This window comes from Lissotriton vulgaris, chromosome 5 (genome assembly GCF_964263255.1).
Source record: "Lissotriton vulgaris chromosome 5, aLisVul1.2, whole genome shotgun sequence".
Lineage (NCBI taxonomy): Eukaryota > Metazoa > Chordata > Amphibia > Caudata > Salamandridae > Lissotriton > Lissotriton vulgaris.
The window spans coordinates 93,317,047-93,338,967 of NC_141693.1; the positions used below are offsets into that span (position 1 = coordinate 93,317,047).

Consider the following 21,921-nt stretch of genomic DNA (forward strand, 5'->3'; position numbering starts at 1 on the left):
AGAGGTAGAGGTAGAGGTAGGGAGAGAGAGGGGTAGAGGGAGAGAGGGAGGGAGAGAGGTAGAGGTAGAGGGAGAGGTAGAGAGGGAGAGAGAGAGGTAGAGAGAGAGGTAGATAGAGAGAGAGGTAGAGAGGGAGAGGAAGAGAGAGAGGTAGAGAGAAGTAGAGAGGGGTAAAGAGGTAGAGAGGGGTAGAGAGACAGAGAGAGAGAGAGGTAGAGGTAGGGAGAGAGAGAGAGGTAGAGGTAGGGAGAGAGAGAGAGAGGTAGAGGTAGGGAGAGAGAGAGAGAGGTAGAGAGAGAGGTAGCGAGAGAGAGGTAGAGAGAGAGAGAGAGGTAGAGAAAGAGCAGTAGAGAGAGAGAGAGGTAGAGAGATAGAGGTCGAGAGAGAGAGAGTGGTAGAGAGAGGTAGGGAGAGAGAGGTAGAGCGAGAGGTAGAGGCAGAGAGGTAGAGGCAGAGAGGGTAGAGAGGTAAGAGTGAGAGGAGAGGACAGAGGAGAGAGGTAGGGAGAGAGGGTGAGAGAGAGAGGTAGAGTGGTGTGTGGGAGAGTTGAGAGTGGTGAGAGGGTGAGGGTAGGTGGTGAGAGGTAGTGAGAGAGTGAGAGTAGAGAGGTGTGTGTGTGAGAGAGGGTGTGGGTGTGTTGAGGGTGAGTGTGTGGTGTAGTGGGTGTGAGTGGTGTGTGTGAGAGTGTGGTGTGGTTGTGTGTGTGAGTGTGTGAGAGGGGGTGGGGTGTGGGTGTGTGTGAGGGTTGTGTGGAGTGTGAGGTGAGAGTGTGAGGGTTGTTTGGTAGGGGAGTGAGTGGGGTGTGGGGTGTGAGGGTGTGGGGTGTGTGTGTGTAGAGAGGTAAAGGTAGAGGTAGGGAGGGAGAGAGAGGTAGAGAGGGAGGTAGAGGTAGAGAGGTAGAGAGAGAAAGAGGGGTAGAGAGAGAGAGAGGTAGAGAGGTAGAAAGAGGTAGAGGTAGAGGTAGGGAGAGAGAGAGAGGTAGAGAGAGAGGTAGAGGTGTAAAGGTAGAGAGAGAGGTATAGAGATAGAGGGAGAGGTAGAGAGAGAGAGAGGTAGAGGTAGAGGGAGAGAGGTAGAGAGAGAGGTAGAGAGGTAGAGAGAGTGGGAGAGGTAGAGAGGGTGAGAGAGGTAAAGAGATAAAGAGGTAGAGAGAGAGGTAGAGAGAGAGGTAGAGAGAGAGGAAGAGAGAGGTAGAGAGGGGTAGAGAGGGGGAGAGTGAGAGGTAAAGAGAGGTAGAGAGAGAGGGGTAGAGAGAGAGAGCTAGAGGTAGAGGGAGGGAGAGAGAGAGGTAGAGAGGGAGGTAGAGGTAGAAAGGTAGAGAGAGAAAGGGGTAGAGAGAGAGAGGTAGAGAGAGCGATGTAGAGAGAGAGAGCAGTAGAGAGAGAGAGAGAGGGGTAGAGGGAGACGTACAGGTAGAGCGAGAGAGAGTGAGTGGTAGAGAGAGAGAGAGGTAGAGAGAGAGAGGTAGAGTAATAGAGGTAGAGAGTGTGGTAGAGAAGGAGAGGTAGAGAGAGAGAGGTAGAGGTAGAGGTAGGGAGAGAGAGGGGTAGAGGGAGAGAGGGAGGGAGAGAGGTAGAGGTAGAGGGAGAGGTAGAGAGGGAGAGAGAGAGGTAGAGAGAGAGGTAGATAGAGAGAGAGGTAGAGAGGGAGAGGAAGAGAGAGAGGTAGAGAGAAGTAGAGAGGGGTAAAGAGGTAGAGAGGGGTAGAGAGACAGAGAGAGAGAGAGGTAGAGTGAGAGGTAGAGGTAGGGAGAGAGAGAGAGGTAGAGGTGGGGAGAGAGAGAGAGAGGTAGAGGTAGGGAGAGAGAGAGAGAGGTAGAGAGAGAGGTAGCGAGAGAGAGGTAGAGAGAGAGAGAGAGGTAGAGAAAGAGCAGTAGAGAGAGAGAGAGGTAGAGAGATAGAGGTCGAGAGAGAGAGAGTGGTAGAGAGAGGTAGGGAGAGAGAGGTAGAGGAGAGGTAGAGGCAGAGAGGTAGAGGCAGAGAGGTAGAGGCAGAGAGGTAGAGAGAGAGGTTGAGAGAGAGGTTGAGAGAGAGGTACAGAGAGAGAGGTAGAGGTAGAGAGAGAGAGAGAGGTAGAGAGAGAGAGGTAAAGAGAGAAAGGTAGAGAGAGAAAGGTAGAGAGAGAGAGGTAGAGAGAGAGAGGTAGAGAGGTAGATTGGAGATCCTAGCATTTCCAGAGCATTAAAGGCACTACTCATTTGTAACGTCATTCCTTTCATTGCACTTCCTGCGTTATCTAAATAACTAGGGCCCTCAAATACAAAAGGATGTTGTGGTCATAAAGCTTACAATTTGCAGCATCACAGTGGTTGCTACTGCAAAACCCATTTTTAGAGTTGTGTATAACCTTCATGATTGACAAAAGGGGTTCTGCATCTTACTTTATATTGGAATTTGGAGAGGCAGTGAAAAGGGTGCTATCTTCAAATTGCAATTTACAATGATATATATCAATGGTTTTCAAACGCAATGGCAGTCGCAAACCGTTGATCTGATAGCAACACTGAGCTGAAGTTGTCCTTGTGGGACAGCTTTCCCTTCGTGAATCATGGCAGGCGACAGTGAGTACAGACAGTGGTCCAGGGGCCACACTCGATGCTGCATCGAACATGAGGGACTGCCCCTTTGGAGCTCAAGGCGTAAACTCTTTAATCCATCTCATATGCAGACCTATACTAGTGCTTAAGGTGCAAAAAACAGGCATATCGTGTGTGGTGCAGACACTTCTGTTCAGTTTTAACTCTTTATAAATTGACAACAAAATATTTTAATTCATATTTTGGTTTCCATTGTTAACTGTTTTTTAATATATCCATTATTTTATTTTAGAAATAATGGATATACTAAAAAACGTATAACAGTTAACAATGGAAACCAAAATATGAATTAAAATATTTTGTTAAGAGTTAGAACTGATTATTAGCATGGAAAAGAAATTGATGAAACTTTAATGTTCGCTGCACCACACACGATATGGTATACGAAAGGGCACCTAAAGAGTAGGTACCAGGATGTAGTAGCACCAACAAAAGAAAGGAATATAGCTTGAGTACGAATAAATCACGAGTGCACAGAAGGACTTTCCAATTGATCTCGCAAAAAACAGGCAGACGCACCCATTGCATCTCTGGGCAAATTGTGTAATTCGGTGCCGGCTTTAATGAGGCTTTGATAGTTTACACCCCTTCCTAGGGCCCCTGGCTGCAGCTCCACTCTTCCTTAGCTTGAAAAGTGTGTCCCCCCTCCCCGAAATGTGACTCTAGGTGCGCCTCTGCTTCAAGCTGTGGGAGCAGCCAGGCCCGACCTTCTCTCTTGCCATCAGCAGCAGTTTTCCTGCTCATCTAGCAGGGCCGTCATTGCAAGCGCTTTCTCATGCTTTTAAAATTGACGGCCCTGCAGACAAACACCACTGTGGGGGCTGTCAATAGAGACAGTCCTGTGTTCCAGGGGGGGGGCAAGTGCCCCCCCTTGCCCTCCCCTGCGGACGCCCATGTGTGTTTATATAGCGCACATGTCAATTACTGGGCCTCTCAGCACTATCCCGAAAGCGCCTCCAGGGCAGGTGCTAGCTTCCAATGGCTGCGGGTGAGGTGAGTGCAGCCCGGAGGCTCCGCCATTCTGCCTCCCATGGGCGTCCTCACCCACAGCCATTGGAAGCTAGCGCCTGCCCTGGAGGCGCTTTCGGGATAGTGCTGAGAGGCCCAGTAATTGACATGTGCGCTATATAAACACACATGGGCGTCCGCAGGGGAGGGCAAGGGGGGGCACTAGCCCCCCCCTGGAACACAGGACTGTCTCTATTGACAGCCCCCACAGTGGTGTTTGTCTGCAGGGCCGTCAATTTTAAAAGCATGAGAAAGCGCTTGCAATGACGGCCCTGCTAGATGAGCAGGAAAACTGCTGCTGATGGCAAGAGAGAAGGTCGGGCCTGGCTGCTCCCACAGCTTGAAGCAGAGGCGCACCTAGAGTCACATTTCGGGGAGGGGGGACACACTTTTCAAGCTAAGGAAGAGTGGAGCTGCAGCCAGGGGCCCTAGGAAGGGGTGTAAACTATCAAAGCCTCATTAAAGCCGGCACCGAATTACACAATTTGCCCAGAGATGCAATGGGTGCGTCTGCCTGTTTTTTGCGAGATCAATTGGAAAGTCCTTCTGTGCACTCGTGATTTATTCGTACTCAAGCTATATTCCTTTCTTTTGTTGGTGCTACTACATCCTGGTACCTACTCTTTAGGTGCCCTTTCGTATACCATATCGTGTGTGGTGCAGCGAACATTAAAGTTTCATCAATTTCTTTTCCATGCTAATAATCAGTTTTAACTCTTAACAAAATATTTTAATTCATATTTTGGTTTCCATTGTTAACTGTTATACGTTTTTTAGTATATCCATTATTTCTAAAATAAAATAATGGATATATTAAAAAACAGTTAACAATGGAAACCAAAATATGAATTAAAATATTTTGTTGTCAACTTATAAAGAGTTAAAACTGAACAGAAGTGTCTGCACCACACACGATATGCCTGTTTTTCGCACCATAAGCACTAGTATAGGTCTGCATATGAGATGGATTAAAGAGTTTACGCCTTGAGCTCCAAAGGGGCAGTCCCTCATGTTCGATGCAGCATCGAGTGTGGCCCCTGGACCACTGTCTGTACTCACCGTTGCCTGCCATGATTCACGAAGGGAAAGCTGTCCCACAAGGACAACTTTTCTTTTCTGAATCATGTACCAACTTCAGCTCAGTGTTGCTATCAGATCAACGGTTTGCGACTGCCATTGCGTTTGAAAACCATTGATATATATCATTGTAAATTGCAATTTGAAGATAGCACCCTTTCACTGCCTCTCCAAATTCCAATATAAAGTAAGATGCAGAACCCCTTTTGTCAATCATGAAGGTTATACACAACTCTAAAAATGGGTTTTGCAGTAGCAACCACTGTGATGCTGCAAATTGTAAGCTTTATGACCACAACATCCTTTTGTATTTGAGGGCCCTAGTTATTTAGATAACGAAGTGCAATGAAAGGAATGACGTTACAAATGAGTAGTGCCTTTAATGCTCTGGAAATGCTAGGATCTCCAATCTACCTCTCTACCTCTCTCTCTCTACCTCTCTCTCTCTACCTTTCTCTCTCTACCTTTCTCTCTTTACCTCTCTCTCTCTACCTCTCTCTCTCTCTGCTACCTCTACCTCTCTCTCTGTACCTCTCTCTCAACCTCTCTCTCTACCTCTCTGCTCTACCTCTCTGCCTCTACCTCTCTGCCTCTACCTCTCGCTCTACCTCTCTCTCCCTACCTCTCTCTACCACTCTCTCTCTCTCGACCTCTATCTCTCTACCTCTCTCTCTCTCTACTGCTCTTTCTCTACCTCTCTCTCTCTCTCTACCTCTCTCTCGCTACCTCTCTCTCTACCTCTCTCTCTCTCTCCCTACCTCTACCTCTCTCTCTCTCTCCCTACCTCTACCTCTCTCTCTCTCCCTACCTCTACCTCTCACTCTACCTCTCTCTCTCTCTCTGTCTCTCTACCCCTCTCTACCTCTTTACCCCTCTCTACTTCTCTCTACCTCTCTCTCTTCCTCTCCCTCTCTACCTCTCTCTCTATCTACCTCTCTCTCTACCTCTCTCTCTCCCTCTCTACCTCTCCCTCTACCTCTACCTCTCTCCCTCCCTCTCTCCCTCTACCTCTCTCTCTCCCTACCTCTCCCTCTACCTCTCTCTCTCCCTACCTCTACCTCTACCTCTCTCTCTCTACCTCTCCTTCTCTACCTCACTCTCTACCTCTATTACTCTACCTCTCTCTCTCTACCTCTCTCTCTCTCTCTACCACTCACTCTCTCTCGCTCTACCTGTACGTCTCTCTCTACCCCTCTCTCTCTCTCTCTACTGCTCTCTCTCTCTACATCGCTCTCTCTACCTCTCTCTCTCTACCCCTTTCTCTCTCTACCTTTCTACCTCTACCTCCCTCTCTACCTCTCTCTCTCCCTCCCTCTACCTCTAGCTCTCTCTCTCTACCCCTCTCTCTCTACCTCTCTTTACCTCTCACTCTCCCCCTCTCTACCCCTCTCTACCTCTCTCTTCCTCTCTCTCTACCTCTCTCTCTACCTCTCTCTCTACCTCTTTATCTCTTTACCTCTCTCACCCTCTCTACCTCTCCCACTCTCTCTACCTCTCTACCTCTCTCTCTACCTCTCTCCCTCTACCTCTCTCTCTCTCTACCTCTCCCTCTATCTCTATACCTCTCTCTCTACCTTTACACCTCTACCTCTCTCTCTACCTCTCTCTCTCTCCCTACCTCTACCTCTACCTCTTTCTACCTCTCTACCTCTCTCTCTCTCTACCCCTCTTTCTCTCTCTACCTCTCTACCTCTACCTCCCTCTCTACCTCTCTCTCTCTCCCTACCTCTACCTTTACCTCTCTCTCTCTACCCCTCTCTCTCTCTACCTCTCACTCTACCCCTCTCTACCTCGCTCTACCTCTCTCTTCCTCTCTCTCTCTCTACCTCTTTATCTCTTTACCTCTCTCACCCTCTCTACCACTCCCACTCTCTCTCTACCTCTACCTCTCTCTCTACCTCTCTCCCTCTATCTCTCTCTCTCTCTCTACCTCTCCCTCTATCTCTATACCATTCTCTCTACCTTTACACCTCTACCTCTCTCTCTCCCTCTCTCTCTCTCTCTCTCTCTCTCTCTCCCTACCTCTACCTCTACCTCTTTCTACCTCTCTACCTCTCTACCTCGCTCTACCTCTCTCTGTACTTCTCTCTACCTCTGTCTCTCTACCTCTCTACACCTCTCTCTCTCTACCTCTCTCTACCTCTCTATCCCTGTCTACCTTTCAACCAGTTGAATTCCGGGAAGCCCAAACCATCAGTATTTCAAATCTGCGCATGAAACGTGGGTAGGATGAGCCGTGCAGCTCAGAAAGGGATGTTCTTTTTACATCATTTGTGTTTAATAGAATTGGGAAACAGGAGAGCAGTCTCACAGTTGAGATAGAGATTAACATACACTGGTGACAGCTTTTGAATTGGCTTTAAAACCATTCAAAGATGGCTGCAGCATCTACGTGGGATGTGGTGGACTAAGTGGCAGCCGGAGCCATATAGCACTGCTTGTCATTTAAAAAAAAAAAAAAACAGCATTGACATAGCCAATAGGTCTCCCCTTTGGGACCTTATAAGTGTTTAGTTGTCTAGTACAATATCCTTGGTGCAACAACTTCAAGTGTTGCATGGCTAACCACTTATAAGGTCCCAAAGGCAAGACCTATTGGCTATGCCAATGCTTGTTTGTTTTTTCCTCTGTTTCATTGTGGTTGCCAGGTAATCTGTTGTGAAGCCTCACATGATTTTTCTCCCACCCCATGGGTTTCTTTGTTTATTTAGGCTCTTTGTCTTATTAGATTTTTTTATTTGTTTATTTAATACTTGTGCTCAATCATGTCGGAGGATGGTGATGAATTAAAAATGTTGCCCCCCCCTGGAAAAATTTCTGCGGACGCCCATGTAAACACACGACTTATAATTTATGGCAAATTAACATCCTCCGAGAAAAGTACATCCATTCACCAAGTATGTGTGTATCAGTAACTCTATAGTGCAAACGTTGCTCGGGTGTACGCTATGAGGCATGCTGTGAGACAAAACAATATTACTGCTTTAAACATTGCGCCTTGGTGGTTAATTTTATAGGGTGCAGGACCATCTTAAATTCAAATTTCAATAAAACGTGCCAGCCTTTTCTACACCATGCGCACTGCATGAGGTTATCCGATTGCTTCCAAGCCTGCCTCCCCCTGTCCTGGGATTCATAGCGCCAAGACATTGTAATCCTTGCGATCAGCACCTTTACATAAAGCAAGCACCGTTCGCTTTGTGGAGACACTTCATATCGAGCGGCTGCAGCATCACAGCATCTCAATAGTAGAATGGATGAAGGAAGAGAACAGGCCAATGCAATCTGGAGTTCACTGAGTGAACATGTGGTATTTAAAGTCGGAACAGCCGATCGGTTTTGAGATTTGTAAACTCTTCCTCGCCAGGGAGCAGCTAAGGAGCGCTCTGGCTTTGTGAGGACGGGGATTTCTCACTTTGCAAACTTACACTTGACTGAGTACCACTCTTGCACAAAGTGCTCGATGTATCCATTTAGGGTCTAGCCTCCTTGATAAACCACAGAGGCCCTCGTTACAGGAATCCTGGGACTACTCATGAGTTCTACTGCACCATGTGGTGAGCAACTTGTGAATGCGGGGAAACAATTGTACAGGTGAAGGATGCAGTGCAAACCAAGAGATTTCACAAACTCTAGGAAAATTCGGAACGTTGTGGGTCTGAAAAACACTTTGGGCACCCTTGCCTATTAGTCCTACAATCTCTGTAAACTCCACCCTTTTTCCAAGTAGTTGGTGATTCAAAAAAAAGTACTGCAACGCTTTGAGTATTAATTATACCGAAGGCATGTGATTGAAAAAGTCATATAGGTTAGCTTCAAATTTAATGTCATACTAAACACTAACCCCTGCACTCCCCTAATGACAAAACTAACCCTGGGCGTAGTTCGCGTAGTAGTGCTACGCGTAGCTACGCAAAGTGCACTTTGCACTACGCGAGCTACGCGAACTGCGTAGTGCACTGTGCAAAATGCTGTTCGCACTGATTGCACAGTGCCTGATGCTTGTCCGCACTGTGCAATCAGTGCAAACTGCATCTTGCACAGTGCAGGCAGTCATTTTCTGCCACTCGAGTACATTTCTACTCGAGCGGCAGCTTTCTCAACGCGGACTGGTAGTTTCTCATCACGCGAGGTCGCGAGCATACGCGACCACTCACAATGAGAAACCTGACCTCCCCGCATTGAGAATCTCGCCAGGAGGTTTATTTTCCACACCCGCGATCGGCAAGTTGGTGTTGCTGATCGTGAACGAGGAAAAAGTGTTGCTGGTATGTCATTTTGCACGCTCGTGGTCGCCAACTTGACGTTGAAAACCGCGAGCAAGCAAAAAATGACAGCTACGCTCAGCGGGTTTGCACTGTGCTACATGCAATTCACGTACTGTGAGGTAGCACAAACTTCGCAAACTACAAGAGCGTATCACTTCGCCCAGGGTTAAACAAAACCAATAAAAGTGTGGTCTCAATACTGCCTTAATACATAGACTCAAGTAGCAGTTAAGTGCCATAATTGTCACGGAAAGTGCCAAGTCTGTCGTTCCAAAACGTTAGTGCAATCATTTGGAAAGTGTTTGGAACAGAGGTGCACAAACACACAGCAAGTGAAGAAGTGTATATATTAAAATCCAACCCTTTTCCACCAGCTTTCTGACTTTGATGTAATAACAATAAACTGCTCTAAAATGGTTCTTGGGTTGCTGGGGTTCCGGTTCAAGGAGGACTTGGCCTGGTAGTTCAGGGTTTACTGTTCCTAATGGAGCAGGAGAAAGAATTATTTGCATATGGATGGGTCCAAATTGAGGTGGCGAGTTGGGCAAAAGAACCAAGCTTGAATGCTAGCCCGAGTGACTGCCCATGGTCAGATTTATGGCAGGCATTGCCCCTCACCTTTTGTGTGTTTGATCTAAAATGGTCCTCACCACACACATCTTCATCAACTATGTTTCATTGCTGTGGATTGGCTAAAGCAGCACATGTTGTGCGTGCACGGCTGATGGGTTCCTGCACATGTCTGATGTTTCAGTCTGCTGGTCACTGCCTGTAGTGTCATCAGGTCATGGCCCAACCGCAACTGGCACGCTTCTAGTCCTTGGCCAGTCTTCTGCAGTCTTGGACCACAATACAGGGCAAGTTCAGGCAAGAGAGCACGTGCCATGGCTACTCAACAATTTGGTGAGCTGGAGATCTGTGAAGGGTGGCTGTGATACAGGTGGGAATTTGTGGGAGCATACTTGTGAGGCACATGGGGACACTGACCGAGGACAGGGGCTGCCAGATGAAGCACTTGTAGAAAATAATTTAGGTTGTGTCCTGTGAAATTCTTAGCTTAGTCGTGACCAACATATGTGACACCTGCATGACAAGAGGAGAGACACCAGTGCAGCAACAAGTAAGACTTACGGGAGGCAGGTGAAGTGAGAGGGATACAAAGCAAGGAGGATAAACTGTGTGAGATACCCGGGACGAAACTGGGGAGGCACCGAAGGAACAAGCACTTGGGCAGAGGGGAGGAGTCGTTTGCACACTTCATAAGTGCACAATGACTGAATGGCTGGCCCTCTTGGGCCGGCCAAACAGTCATGCACACTTTGCATGTTGTCCACCAAGGCTGCATTACAGCCTGGGTGGAGAACATGCCCAAGCCCCCATTCCCTGGCTAAGCGCTAAACTCAGCATTGTGATTGGCTATGGGGAGCCTGGGAGCCCGGGTGATTCCTGCTTCCTGTTTGCACAGAAGAAGCTTGGAAGAGGATGGAGGAACGGCGGCCGGCCAGTCGGCCGGCTGTCAGGTAAGTGAATGTTCTTATTTAACTTTCCCCACCCAACTGCTGCTTCCAGGGAGCAGCCGCCACTGATGCATAGCACAATTATACACAGGAGCTTCAATCAAAGGATGGTGGTAACAGCAAGCATAAAGGCTTGGCATAAAACCTAAAGCAAGGTCCAGGAAACAGTCACTATTTGCTATGAAAGGATCCATGAATCACATTCTTCCTCAAAGTCCTCATACCCTGGAGAGCTGTAACTAAAAGTGGCTGTATGTATGTATGTATGTATTGCGACTTATATAGCGCACGTATCACCCGAAGGCATCAAGGCGCTTGCCTTGGGAACCCGTCCTGGCTTTTTCCCTGTGAGATAACCCCTACTGGGCATCCCCAAGGTGAAAGCCAGGCATCCCGCAGCGGGTGGGCCGCCGTAGTGGAGATTAAGCAAGCTATTGCCCAGAGTTGCAGCGTGGCTGTGTACAGAGCATGGACACTGCTGATGGCAAAGCAAGGATTCCATGGATCCAAATTGGATCATGGAAAGAGGAACCCCGTCCCTTTGTTTGGTACTAGTGGATATCCCTAAATGGGGTGCAGTGGGCCCCTTAAAACCCTGGGAACTGGTACCCTACAACAGCTGCACTGCCTTAGGGTGCCTAGTGATAATCAATGTTTTTATACACTCACTGTTTGTTTTAACTTGTATTGTTTATATTTGCACTGATCAATTTTATTGTTGTATTGGGCTGAATACATTATTGGATTGGAGGGCTTCACTGATGCTAGTTCGGGTCCTGAATGCTGTTATTTGTTGGAAATGTCGCTCACTGATGCTATATCTCCCCTTCTTTTAAACACCCCCCCCCCCCTTTCTCATATTGAGCCTTCATTAAGAGTTCGCCGTTAACTCTGTGGGGAAATACTGTGCCCAGAATTGACCATCCGGGGGTTATGAGCTATTTTCGGCAGAATGGGGAACAGCGTGCAAACCCAGAATATCAGATGCAAACCCACACATTTTTCCCCTTTCTGAGGGAAATAATAGGTCTAAATCCACGTGTACTTACCTCCTGCTGCAGACAGATGGTAAATATTGTAGGGTTTTTTTTCCCCCCAGCTCTGTGGGCGGGTGGTGGTGGATCGAGCAGAGGTTGCCCCAGGGCACAATTCCTTTTACGTCAGCTGGGGGAGCTTTTTCAGCGTTCTCCAAGCTGAACTATGGGGTCAGGTATGATAGGGCGCAGAAGCGGCCCACCCTACGTCCAGCTTCTCACATGTCTCGGGGTAATTATCGGGCCTCGATAAATACTCCTCTGGGCCTGTAAACACCGGAACACTTGTCCTTGCATGGAAGGCCACTCTGAGCAACTTGTAATGGGGACCTTGATGGCCATAATTAGGTCACGGTTGTCACTCGTTTCCTAAGATATGATCCTAAAATAAACACATTACACCAGGATGGCAGAGTTGTACATTTAAATTAATAGTGAGCAGGTCATTTTGGTATTCACAAACCCTTTGCAGGTAGTTTTAAATCTTGAACATGGTTGGGGATGTAAGGGGCTATTTAGAGTTTCTTGAAAAGAAATTCCCAACGGATAAATAAACAAAAATGTAAACAATGAAAATGCACTTGTGAGTTACAATGTTGCATGGCTTGCTACATGTGGCTATACTTAAATGTGTATTAATTTAAATTACTGGTATGCTGAGACATTTGCAGAATATTGATTACACCAGCAAATATTTGAAAATTATAAGAAAATCTGAAATCCATATAAATCTTGGGAGAAAGCATACATGGGTAAATATCCGATTTCGTTTTGGAAATATTAGTCAATTACAGACAAAATGGTTATACTACGAATCAGGGTTACCACGGGCAGGGTACTTACATATGATAACTCATTAATCACAATATTGATGCATTGCATTTTAAACTTGGTTTTCTGGATTTTTAGAACCGCGTGTAGTGTTGTTGTCGACTGATATATGTAGAAGCAAATACTACCATCCCATATCAAATGCCTTGGGGGAGGAGGGTCTGGGTTTACCACAAGGGTAAATAAGGCAGCATTTTTAGGGTGCCACCTTATGGTGGTGCCTCGAAACTGCAAAGAACATGAAAATGTCATCATGAGATTGTGGGTAGATCTTAGGAGACCTGGGGGCATATTAGCAAGGGCGTGCAATAAATATCGCCAATCGCGCTTAGCGCATATTGTTTTATCGACGGATCCTATCGTGAAGATATCGCGTTATTACCAACGTTTAGCTCCCATGCAATTAAAGATCCAGCAATAGCGGCAAAATCCACCAAAAACACAAGTGAAACAGCGATAAAGCTTTTATCGCTAACGTAAAGATTGCTAATAGGCAGAGGAGGATTCAGCCTTAGACTCCACCTCCCATTGAGGATAATGACTAAGTCAGGATTTTCAAAAAATGAACCCAAAAGTATCGGGTTCTGAGACCTAGCTTGTGATGGTGGCTTCTGCCTGGAAGAAGGACAAATGTCTTTCTTGAGTCCCCTCACTCACCAGGAATTCCCCATGGTGACATGCTTCATCATTGGGGGCATCCCAGCTCTCTACGAACTGGGGCGTGTACAACTTGCGGAGTTATGTGGGAGCTCTATTTTGTGGAAGACTATGAGTGGTGTAATGTGCAGTGGAGTGGATGTATAGTGATTAAAAATACAGTGCTAGTGGGCCTAACCAATTTTTATTCCTGCTCCTAGGTATGTATGGTTAAAAACGGGGTAGGCACTGTTTACCTATCTTTAATGAGAAGGGATTCAGTGTACGGTCAACATGTTTAGAGCGGAGATAAAATTATCTCCCTATTACCTAGCTGTCGCTAACACCAGTTAGCGACAGCTAGTAGGAGATAGCGACCATCTTGGGCCCCGTTTTGCATGTCAGTGATATTTATCACTAATGACATGCAAAGTGGGCGTGCCAAGATGTTAGCGACTGGAAACAGTCGCTAACATCGCTATCTCCCATTACCAACTTTTGGAGATATTCGCGCTTAGTGCGAATATCTCCAAAAGCTAACGCCTGCCCTGAGCAGTTCTTAGCCATGTTATCCAATGGGAGTTGGATAACATGGCTAAGAGCATTAGCTCGGTAATGCATGAATATCGCTGACTTTTCAGCGATATTCGTGCATTGCGGCCGATTTTTATCGCATTTGCGATAAACCTTGGTAATACCAAGGTTTATCTGCGATAAAAATCGCCGCAGCTCAGCGGTAATTTTTTGTCTCTAACCAAGCAATAGCGTTAATTATCGCTTTTGCTTGGTAATATGCCCCATAGATTTCCACAAAATAGTGCTCCTACGTAACTTAGCAAGTCGTAGCACGCCCCAGTTCGTAGACAGCTGGGATGGCCCCAATGATGAAGCATGTCACCATGGGGAAACCCTGGTGAGTGAGAGGACTCAAGAAATATATTTTTTTTTATTCCAGGCTTTTTTCGGCCAGATTGGGCAGAAGCCACCATCTCAAGCTAGGTCTCAGAACCCGACACTTTTGGGTTCATTTTTTGACTTTATGTACTAAGGAGGGCGACCTAGGCCCACATGCATCAAGCATTTTTGGAGTCGCAAACGGTGCGATTCCTTAAAATCGGCCGTTTGCGATTCCAAAAATGCTTTTTTGGATGCATCAAGCAATTTTAAAAATCACAACATTTTTGCGATTTCTAAAATTGCGATTGCTTTTAAGAAATCGCAAATTTGCGATTTCTTAAAAGCAATGCATGATTACTTTTTAAATTGCGAATTCGCAATTAGAGGGACAAATTTACTGAGTAGTTGAACTACTCGGTAAATTTGCAAAAAGTTTAAATAACGCAGTAAATGCATTTTTAAAACATTCATGTTACGGACACACATGTCCTTAGGACATGTGTGTGTGCGACATGATGCGAAAAATACATTTTAGGGGTGCATGGGGGGGTCATTTAGACCCCCCTCTCCACCCTTGAAATGGATTGAGGAATTGCGATTTTCAAATTGCGAATTCGCAATTCACATTCATTCCTATGGGCCTTTTGGCCCATAGGAATGAATGGGAATTGCGAATTCGCATTTTGAAAATCGCATTTTTTATGCGATTCGGTAAAAATAGCGATTTCTACCGAATTGCATAAAAAATGAAAAAAATAATCATGCATAGACTTTTGCGATTTCTAAATTGCGAATCGCTTTTTATCGCAATTTAGAAATCGCAAAAGCCGATATTGATGCATGTGGGCCCTAGTCTTGCATCCTCCTCCTCCCCCTACTGTATGTACATTCAGCCAGATTCATCAAGCGAAATGCACTCGCAAAAGGGCCAGATTCTGAGAATCTGGCCCTTTGCGAGTGCAATTTTTGCATTTGGGATTCATCATCCCAAATGCAAAAATCGCTAATAAAGAATTCGCAAATTTGCGAGGATTAGCATTTAAGGAATCTCTATTAGAGATTCCTTAAATGCTATTCATGAAACGTTTGAAAATTGTGAATTCACAAATTAGGACCGCTATTTACCACGAAGTCAAACCTCGTGGTAAATAGCGAAAAATTAGAAAAATGCATTTAATTGCATTTTTCTAAGTTGCATGTTACACACACACATGTCATTTGGACACGTGTGTGCGCAACACCAATGCAGATTACATTTCAAGGGTGCTACAGGGTGTCCTTTGGACACCCCTGGCACCCTTGAATTCGCATCCTTATTTGCGATTAGCAAATTGCTAATCGCAAATATGGAATAACTCCCCATTCAATCCTATGGGCCGGCCCATAGTTGTGTAGGAATCGCAATTTATTTAGCGATTCCTACATGAATCCCGTTTTGCAAGTCCTTAATAGCGATTCCTTAATAATCGCTATTAAGGACTCGCAAAATGGCACTATGATGAATCTAGCTGTTACAGATTTTGGCATGTGTAAAGATTCCTGCAGTAACCCCAGTTAGTGCAACTTTTTTCATCGCTAACCAGGGCCGGGGCCTCATTGCTAATAGGCGTTCGGTCTGTTAGCGGCTGTTTTCGTGGTCTTTTGGTCAGGAACGCCTACTTTGCATGTCATTAGCGATAAATATCGCTGACATGCAAAGTGGCCCCCAAAATGGTCGTTTTGGGGGTTGCTAGTGACGGCTTGCTGATAGGGCGATTAAAATGGTGCCGCTTTAGCGGCAAAAAGTGCAGCTAAAGCGGCGAAGATGCCCTGGCTAATATGCCCCCAAGTTCTCTTTTAACTGGAGCACTGGATATCCTTCCAAATTGTTTGTGTCAATTCTAGGATTTTTGCCATCTGTGGGATAGTAGCAACATTCCACCCCACGACATGGCACAAGGACACCGTTAGCGCCTTGATGCTTACGCAGTGCCTCATTCCTCTCTTATTGTGCCAGAACAGACACTAGTCCAAGAACAGAAGAAGGTGGTTTGGCTGCTTCTTTTGAAGTGTAGACTTTCCGCTACCCAGAACAATCCCAGGAATACTCTCATCAGGACCACAAGGCCACTTCAAACAGATGTTACATAGGTTTGACCAGAATTAAAGTGCTCACTCTTGATTACAGTGCAGAATGATCAGTATTTATCCAAAACTGGTGATCTCAGATACATGACTAATGGAAAGCGGGGCTATGCGCAGATTGTCAATAATATTATCTTCGAATTTTATGCTTAAAATGCACTCGAATTGGAAAGTAAAAACACAGAACTGTACCTTTCATGGAATGCAGTTGCTCTGATGTTTCAGGGAAAAGGCAGCAATAAAATAAAGACATGAAACACAAGGATTATTCTCTCATTTAAAACCTCATTGTTATTAGCACAAATGTTTACAAGAGAAGGAATATAACACTTTGCACTGTACACGAAAGTAGCTGACATACATTTTCCACACGCAGAAGCATCAGTGGCAGTGAGGTGCAGGCCTTTCATAGGCGACTACACTAAACAAACACAAAAAAAGAGCTCTGGTGCGGGCACGCACCGTGCACTTTCAGGAAAGTCTTCAATATTTTGACACATTGAGCTGACAGTTCTGACAGGTTATGAAAAAAGCACCGAGAGAGTTTCGTTCTAGGCAGCATCAACCATTATCCGCTCTGTGCGTCACAGCATGGCCTCTGTCTTCGCTCGAGCCCCCTATATATTCATTTCTTTTACTGTCAGCTCTCAAATGGATATTAGGTACAGAAACACGAGTTCGTGGCATTTCTTTTGAAGACATTCAGGGGTGAGCAGGGCTTCTGAGGACACCAGGACACAGGCAGCTTGGAATGAGTGACAGCCCTGTACGGCTCAGCATGGCCTGGACTCCACCACAGGCTGAGACTCTATTAACCCTTCAAGGCCTGTAAACAGCAGACGACTCGGAATACGTTAACCCCCCCTTTTCATTCTTAATAGTTTTAGGGAATCATGAGTTCAGTGTACTAATATCTGCTCACAAACCAGTTTGGGCAAACTGCACACCAACTTGTTTGAAAACAGGTGTGCAATTAGCAACGCGGCCTATGTACAAAGAGTCCACCCACATATTGCCCATCTGCAGAAGGTGGTAAAATCCCTTACCTAATGAATTTTAAATAGACTGGTTGGTATGTGTAACCCAACAACTGGCTTTGAATGCATGCCATGCTTAATTTGAGCCGGTGGTTTCGATGCTCCGCACCAGCACTTAATTATCGGCACTTATGAGAGCTGCCACATAGTATCACTGTTTATGTAACTCAGAAATAGCCAGAACAACAGTTGTTTATTAATTCAATATACGTCAACAACAATTAATACCTGCTCCCAAGCCCTTCTTGAAGCTCTGGGTTCCTCGAACAGGTTGAATTGCCACACCTGAGCAGTGTGATGGTTAGTGGTTGTGTAGGTACTGTCATTGGCAGAGCTACGAGGGGCAATGGGTGGGGCACGCTGGGGTGGTCTCTTGCTGAGAGCCTTGGCACTCATTCTTTTTTTTACAAATTAAGCACTACGGCTGCATGCAACAACGGGCCTCTGACCCTGCGTTTACATTCTCGAATGATACATATTTTAATTAGCAGCCTGTGTTCATTAACGGAACAGGTGCTGCTTTACAAAAATATTTACTATTTGGGAAGATATTGGGGAGGCAGCAGTCACCAATACCAGTCTGTGCTCTCCCTGAAAACCTGCATCAGTTACTCGAATAGGGCACCTGGCTCCAGGCAGCTCTGTCACCCTTTCAAACCTGTCACTTCTGGAACTTGGAGTCAGTCATTTCTCAATAATTTGGAACCACAGTTGTGGTCACAAGACATTGATATTTGTAATTACTAATTTCAATTAGGAAGGACTGTCCCTTTTACTGCCATTCCAATTGTGGTGTTTGAGGAGTCGAACACAGCAGGCTTCTCTGGTGCTGGCATATTGCATCCTTGCATTATATTGCTGCAAACCCTATGATTTTCAGATTACACAGACTTTGCGCCTGCAGTATGCACTGTACATCTGCCCACAAATAAACATTGATGAGTTATGAGAGTAAGCTTTATATGCGAACAGAATAGGCATCTGGATCTATCATCTATCACCTATCAACTTAATACATTCTCTCTTGGTTCAGGCATATGGAGAGCACAGTTAATTGTAAATTGTTGATGTGCATGGTGGCAAGTGAGGAAATAATTACACTAAACCTAGAGGAACATCAACAGGTGACCAGGAGGCTAAGAACAAGCGTGTAGAGATTTAGGACATGAACCGGTGTGGGTCAAGGGATTCCAGCAGTGTCTAGATCGGACAACAGTGTGTGTGGAGCTGGTTCCAAAAGAGAGCATTAAGAGAATGAGGCAAGTCAGTTGACCTGGGGAGGGGACTAGGCAGGTGTAAGAGGGAGGCTGGGCAGAGAAGGGATTGGTGTGGGTGATCTCATGTAGATATTTTTGCAAGAAGCAGAAGTTGAAGTAAGTGGTAGGGATGCTAGAGTCCGTTACGGGTGAGTTTGGAGTGGGAAAGAAGAAATAATAGGTTGCTCTAGTTGTTGGAAATGAGATTTCAGGAAAGAAATGAGACTTTACATAAATGAGGTTTTATCAGCATTAACTTCCTGTGTTAGGGAGCTGATGCTGTGTTGTCTGCTTTGAAATGTTCCAGGCTCAGAGGATTTTGGAGTGGTTCACTAATCTATGCTTTTAGGAAGCAGATATTGTGGGGTAAAACTCGGTGGGGTGACAGAGTAAAAGTGAATCAGGGATGCTGAGATTCATTGCAGAGTATATAGTTTCATTGAACAAAAGAAGTGGTGTTTAACCACAGAACACGCGTGCTGCGAATTTGATTAATTAAAGCTGGGAAGTAATTTTAAGAGCTAATGATGGTAATTGGGCTTCAGGGATGGGAATGGAAGAAGTGGGATGTTTAAGGTCATTGATCTTGTGATGGGCAGAGGGAGGGTGGTAGACAAAGGGAAGGAAGTGGGTCCAGGAGAAAAAAATGTGTGGAATCAAGTGGATTTCAATGTGTTAGGGTGGAGTATGTGTTTCCAATAAGAGGCTATAGGGTTCTTTGGACAAGTAGTGGCTGCTCTTGATGGTTGTTTGAGAATCACAGCTAACAAAGACAATGAACGCGCCACCTGAAGGTGAGTAACAAATAGCATCTAAATTATCAAAGGCAATGATACCAGAAGGCCAGCAAAAGTTTCCAACTAAAATTAGGTTAAGGATGTGTAGATTTTGAAAGGGTACCAGCGTGAGGTTTCATGCTCAGGGCAGGAATGCGCGCTCCGGCAAATCCATCATTTAATTCACCACACGCACTATATAGTGCACAATGGGAGGCAGAGCTTTATGTAGAGGAGACAACACTTCTAGAACATCCTCTCTTTTCTACGTGACCGTAGAGAAAAAACAACTCGTCCTTTAGGACATCTGGATGAGCCTGAATAGTAAGACGGGCATCCACCTGCTGTTGTAGAGCATGACAGCAATGGGGCATGAAATGCTGTCAGGCGTAGGATAATTATAATAATAATAGCAGTATAGAAATAAAAATAAAACCCTATTAACCCGTTGCGTGCTAATTCTGGCTCCACGCCGTGATGAGTCACGGTTAGCGTGTGCTGATAATGGCGTGGAACCATCATGCTGCTTCCGCTCCGCCCACACGGCACTAATTCCCTGCCTCTGCGGACGAATTAGTGAGTGGGCGGGGTCATGACGGCTCCACGCCATCATGAGCACACGCCGCCCATGACGCATGATGGCATGGACCAGTCAAAAGTACGGGAGCGCCATGCTCACCCCCTCGCCCCTCCGGCGCCGCTCCCGAATTCGAGTCACAAGCAAGGGGTTAATATTATCACCTTAGCAGCTATGGAACGTCCAGCTCCAGTGCTGAACGTTCCATTGCGCAGGTGCAGTTGGAACGTCCAACGGCCGACGGCAGCACTCCCGAGGTAGTGGTGCCGTCGGCCGTTGGAGTGGCGCAGCACTTATGAGGTTAAAAAACTGATAACAATAATAGCACTAACAATAATAAATAATAATATAAATATTTATATAGTTACTGTTTTAGAAATACAACTACTCCTACCACTACTAATAACGTTCCATTATTATCATTATTATTACTGCTATTGTTGCTACTACTATTACTACCATTATCATTAATGTGATGATTACAATGGAAACATTTGGCTAAGTGTTGAAACATATCAGAGATAAGCCCTTTACAAACCATTCAACATTAGAAGGGAGAAGAGTGCTTATACATTTATAGATACTATTCTGTTCTAATGTGATCATACAAACATTCACACACACACAAATACATAGGCACACACAAAAGACGTGTGCATGCACACATGTATGCAGGCACCCAGAGGCATACAACACACTCACACAGGTGCACAATACACTGTCTCCCTCGCACACATGCCCACACACCAACACACACACACAAACATACCCAAACACATATGGGTTGTGGTTCCTTCTGACTGTACTGCAATTGTACAAAAAAAACCACTAAAGCATTCACGCATAAAGTAAATGCTGTTGAGTGTTACCTGGACTCCACTTCAGGGACAGAGTCGGAAAGTGGTTGGGAGAAGGTATGAGGGGAGAAGAGGTGAGGGGGCACAAACGTTGGTGAGTGGGTGGGGCAGCATGGTGTCAGACTAGCCCCGTCAACTCTGCAGGACTGGCAGCAGTAAGTAAGTAAGTAAGTAAAGTTTATTGTATAGTTACTTAAAACCGTTACAAAAATCATTACAAAATTGAGGGGCCATCACACTCCCCTCAATAACCAGTGATTCTAATAAAATTGCTTTGAATGCATTTCAAATCGGTAATAACAGGCTAAAAATATCCAAACTGCAAACAGTTACCTGATTGATTAAAATATAATTAATTAAATTACCATATCTAATAAAAATATACAAGTAATGGAAAGCTTAATGTCACAAATACCTGTCGTGTTCAGTGAACAGCCGAACACTCTGTGTCATAGACTCTGTTACATCGTCGTTTCCCTCTTGGACCTTTAGCTATGGCTTTGGTTATGACTCTTGTTATAAATGGGGGTCTCAAGTTGGCAGAGGTAGGTACCTTTGTCCAAGTAGAGACCCTTCTTCCTAGTCAGGGTAAGGGGGTTAACCTTCTAAAGTAACCCCTGCTGACCCTGTTGGTTGCTTGGCACAAGCGGACAGGCTTATCTCAGAGGCAGTGTGTAAAGCATTTGTGCACGCATACAGTAATACAGTGAAAACACTACAAATGGACACCACACCGCTTTAGAAAAATAAGTAATCTTTATGTAACCACGAAAACAACAAAAATCCACAATACAGTAATAAAAATATGACTTTCAAAAGGAAGAAATAGTTCTCTTCAAATCAAATTGCAGATGCAACACTTTTCACACAAAGTACCTTGGATGCGTCACAAGCAAAAACAAAAAGGGTCGCAGGGAAGGGGATGATTCATTTGCAAACACACAGGGAAGGTGATGCATCAGTTCCTTGCTGCCAGGGAGGTGATGCTTTGTTTCCTTACTGCTGCGCAGGGGAGGTGATGTGTTGGTTCCTAACTGGAGAGGAGGTGATGCGTCAGTTTCTTACTGCGTGCTGGGGTTCTAGCCTACCCCTGCACAAATGCAAGTTGGAGGCCCATAGGAATGAATGGCAATTACCGAATCGGTAATTACCGATTCAGTAAAATAGGGAGAGTCAAGGGTGGCAGGGTGTCACTTTGACACCCTGTTGCACCCCTGAATAGTGCTTGTGCGCACATGTAGCACACATGCATGCCCTGAAGGCATGTATGTCTGTCACATGGCACAGGTGTAAATGCACAAATTTGCATTTACAGAGCTATTCGTTATTTACCACCAACTAATAGTTGGTGGTAGATAACGAATCCTTAAAGCACAGAAGCACTCTTTAAAGTGCTTCCTACATGTCATTTACCGATTCGGTAAACAGTA

General features: G+C 45.5%; 1 protein-coding gene across 2 annotated transcripts in view; it reads right to left on the reverse strand.

The window, feature by feature from the left end:
- GARNL3 (GTPase activating Rap/RanGAP domain like 3) overlaps positions 1–21,921 on the reverse strand; it is a 1,096,377-nt gene that overhangs the window by 769,124 nt on the left and 305,332 nt on the right. Inside the window, exon 2 of one of the 2 annotated variants that reach the window (XM_086920960.1) lies at positions 16,181–16,201. The exons of the other annotated variant lie outside the window; for it this stretch is intronic. Within the exon in view, the coding sequence (XP_086777086.1) occupies positions 16,181–16,201 (21 nt within the window). The remainder of the gene's footprint in view (positions 1–16,180; positions 16,202–21,921) is intronic. 2 annotated transcript variants of the gene reach the window in all.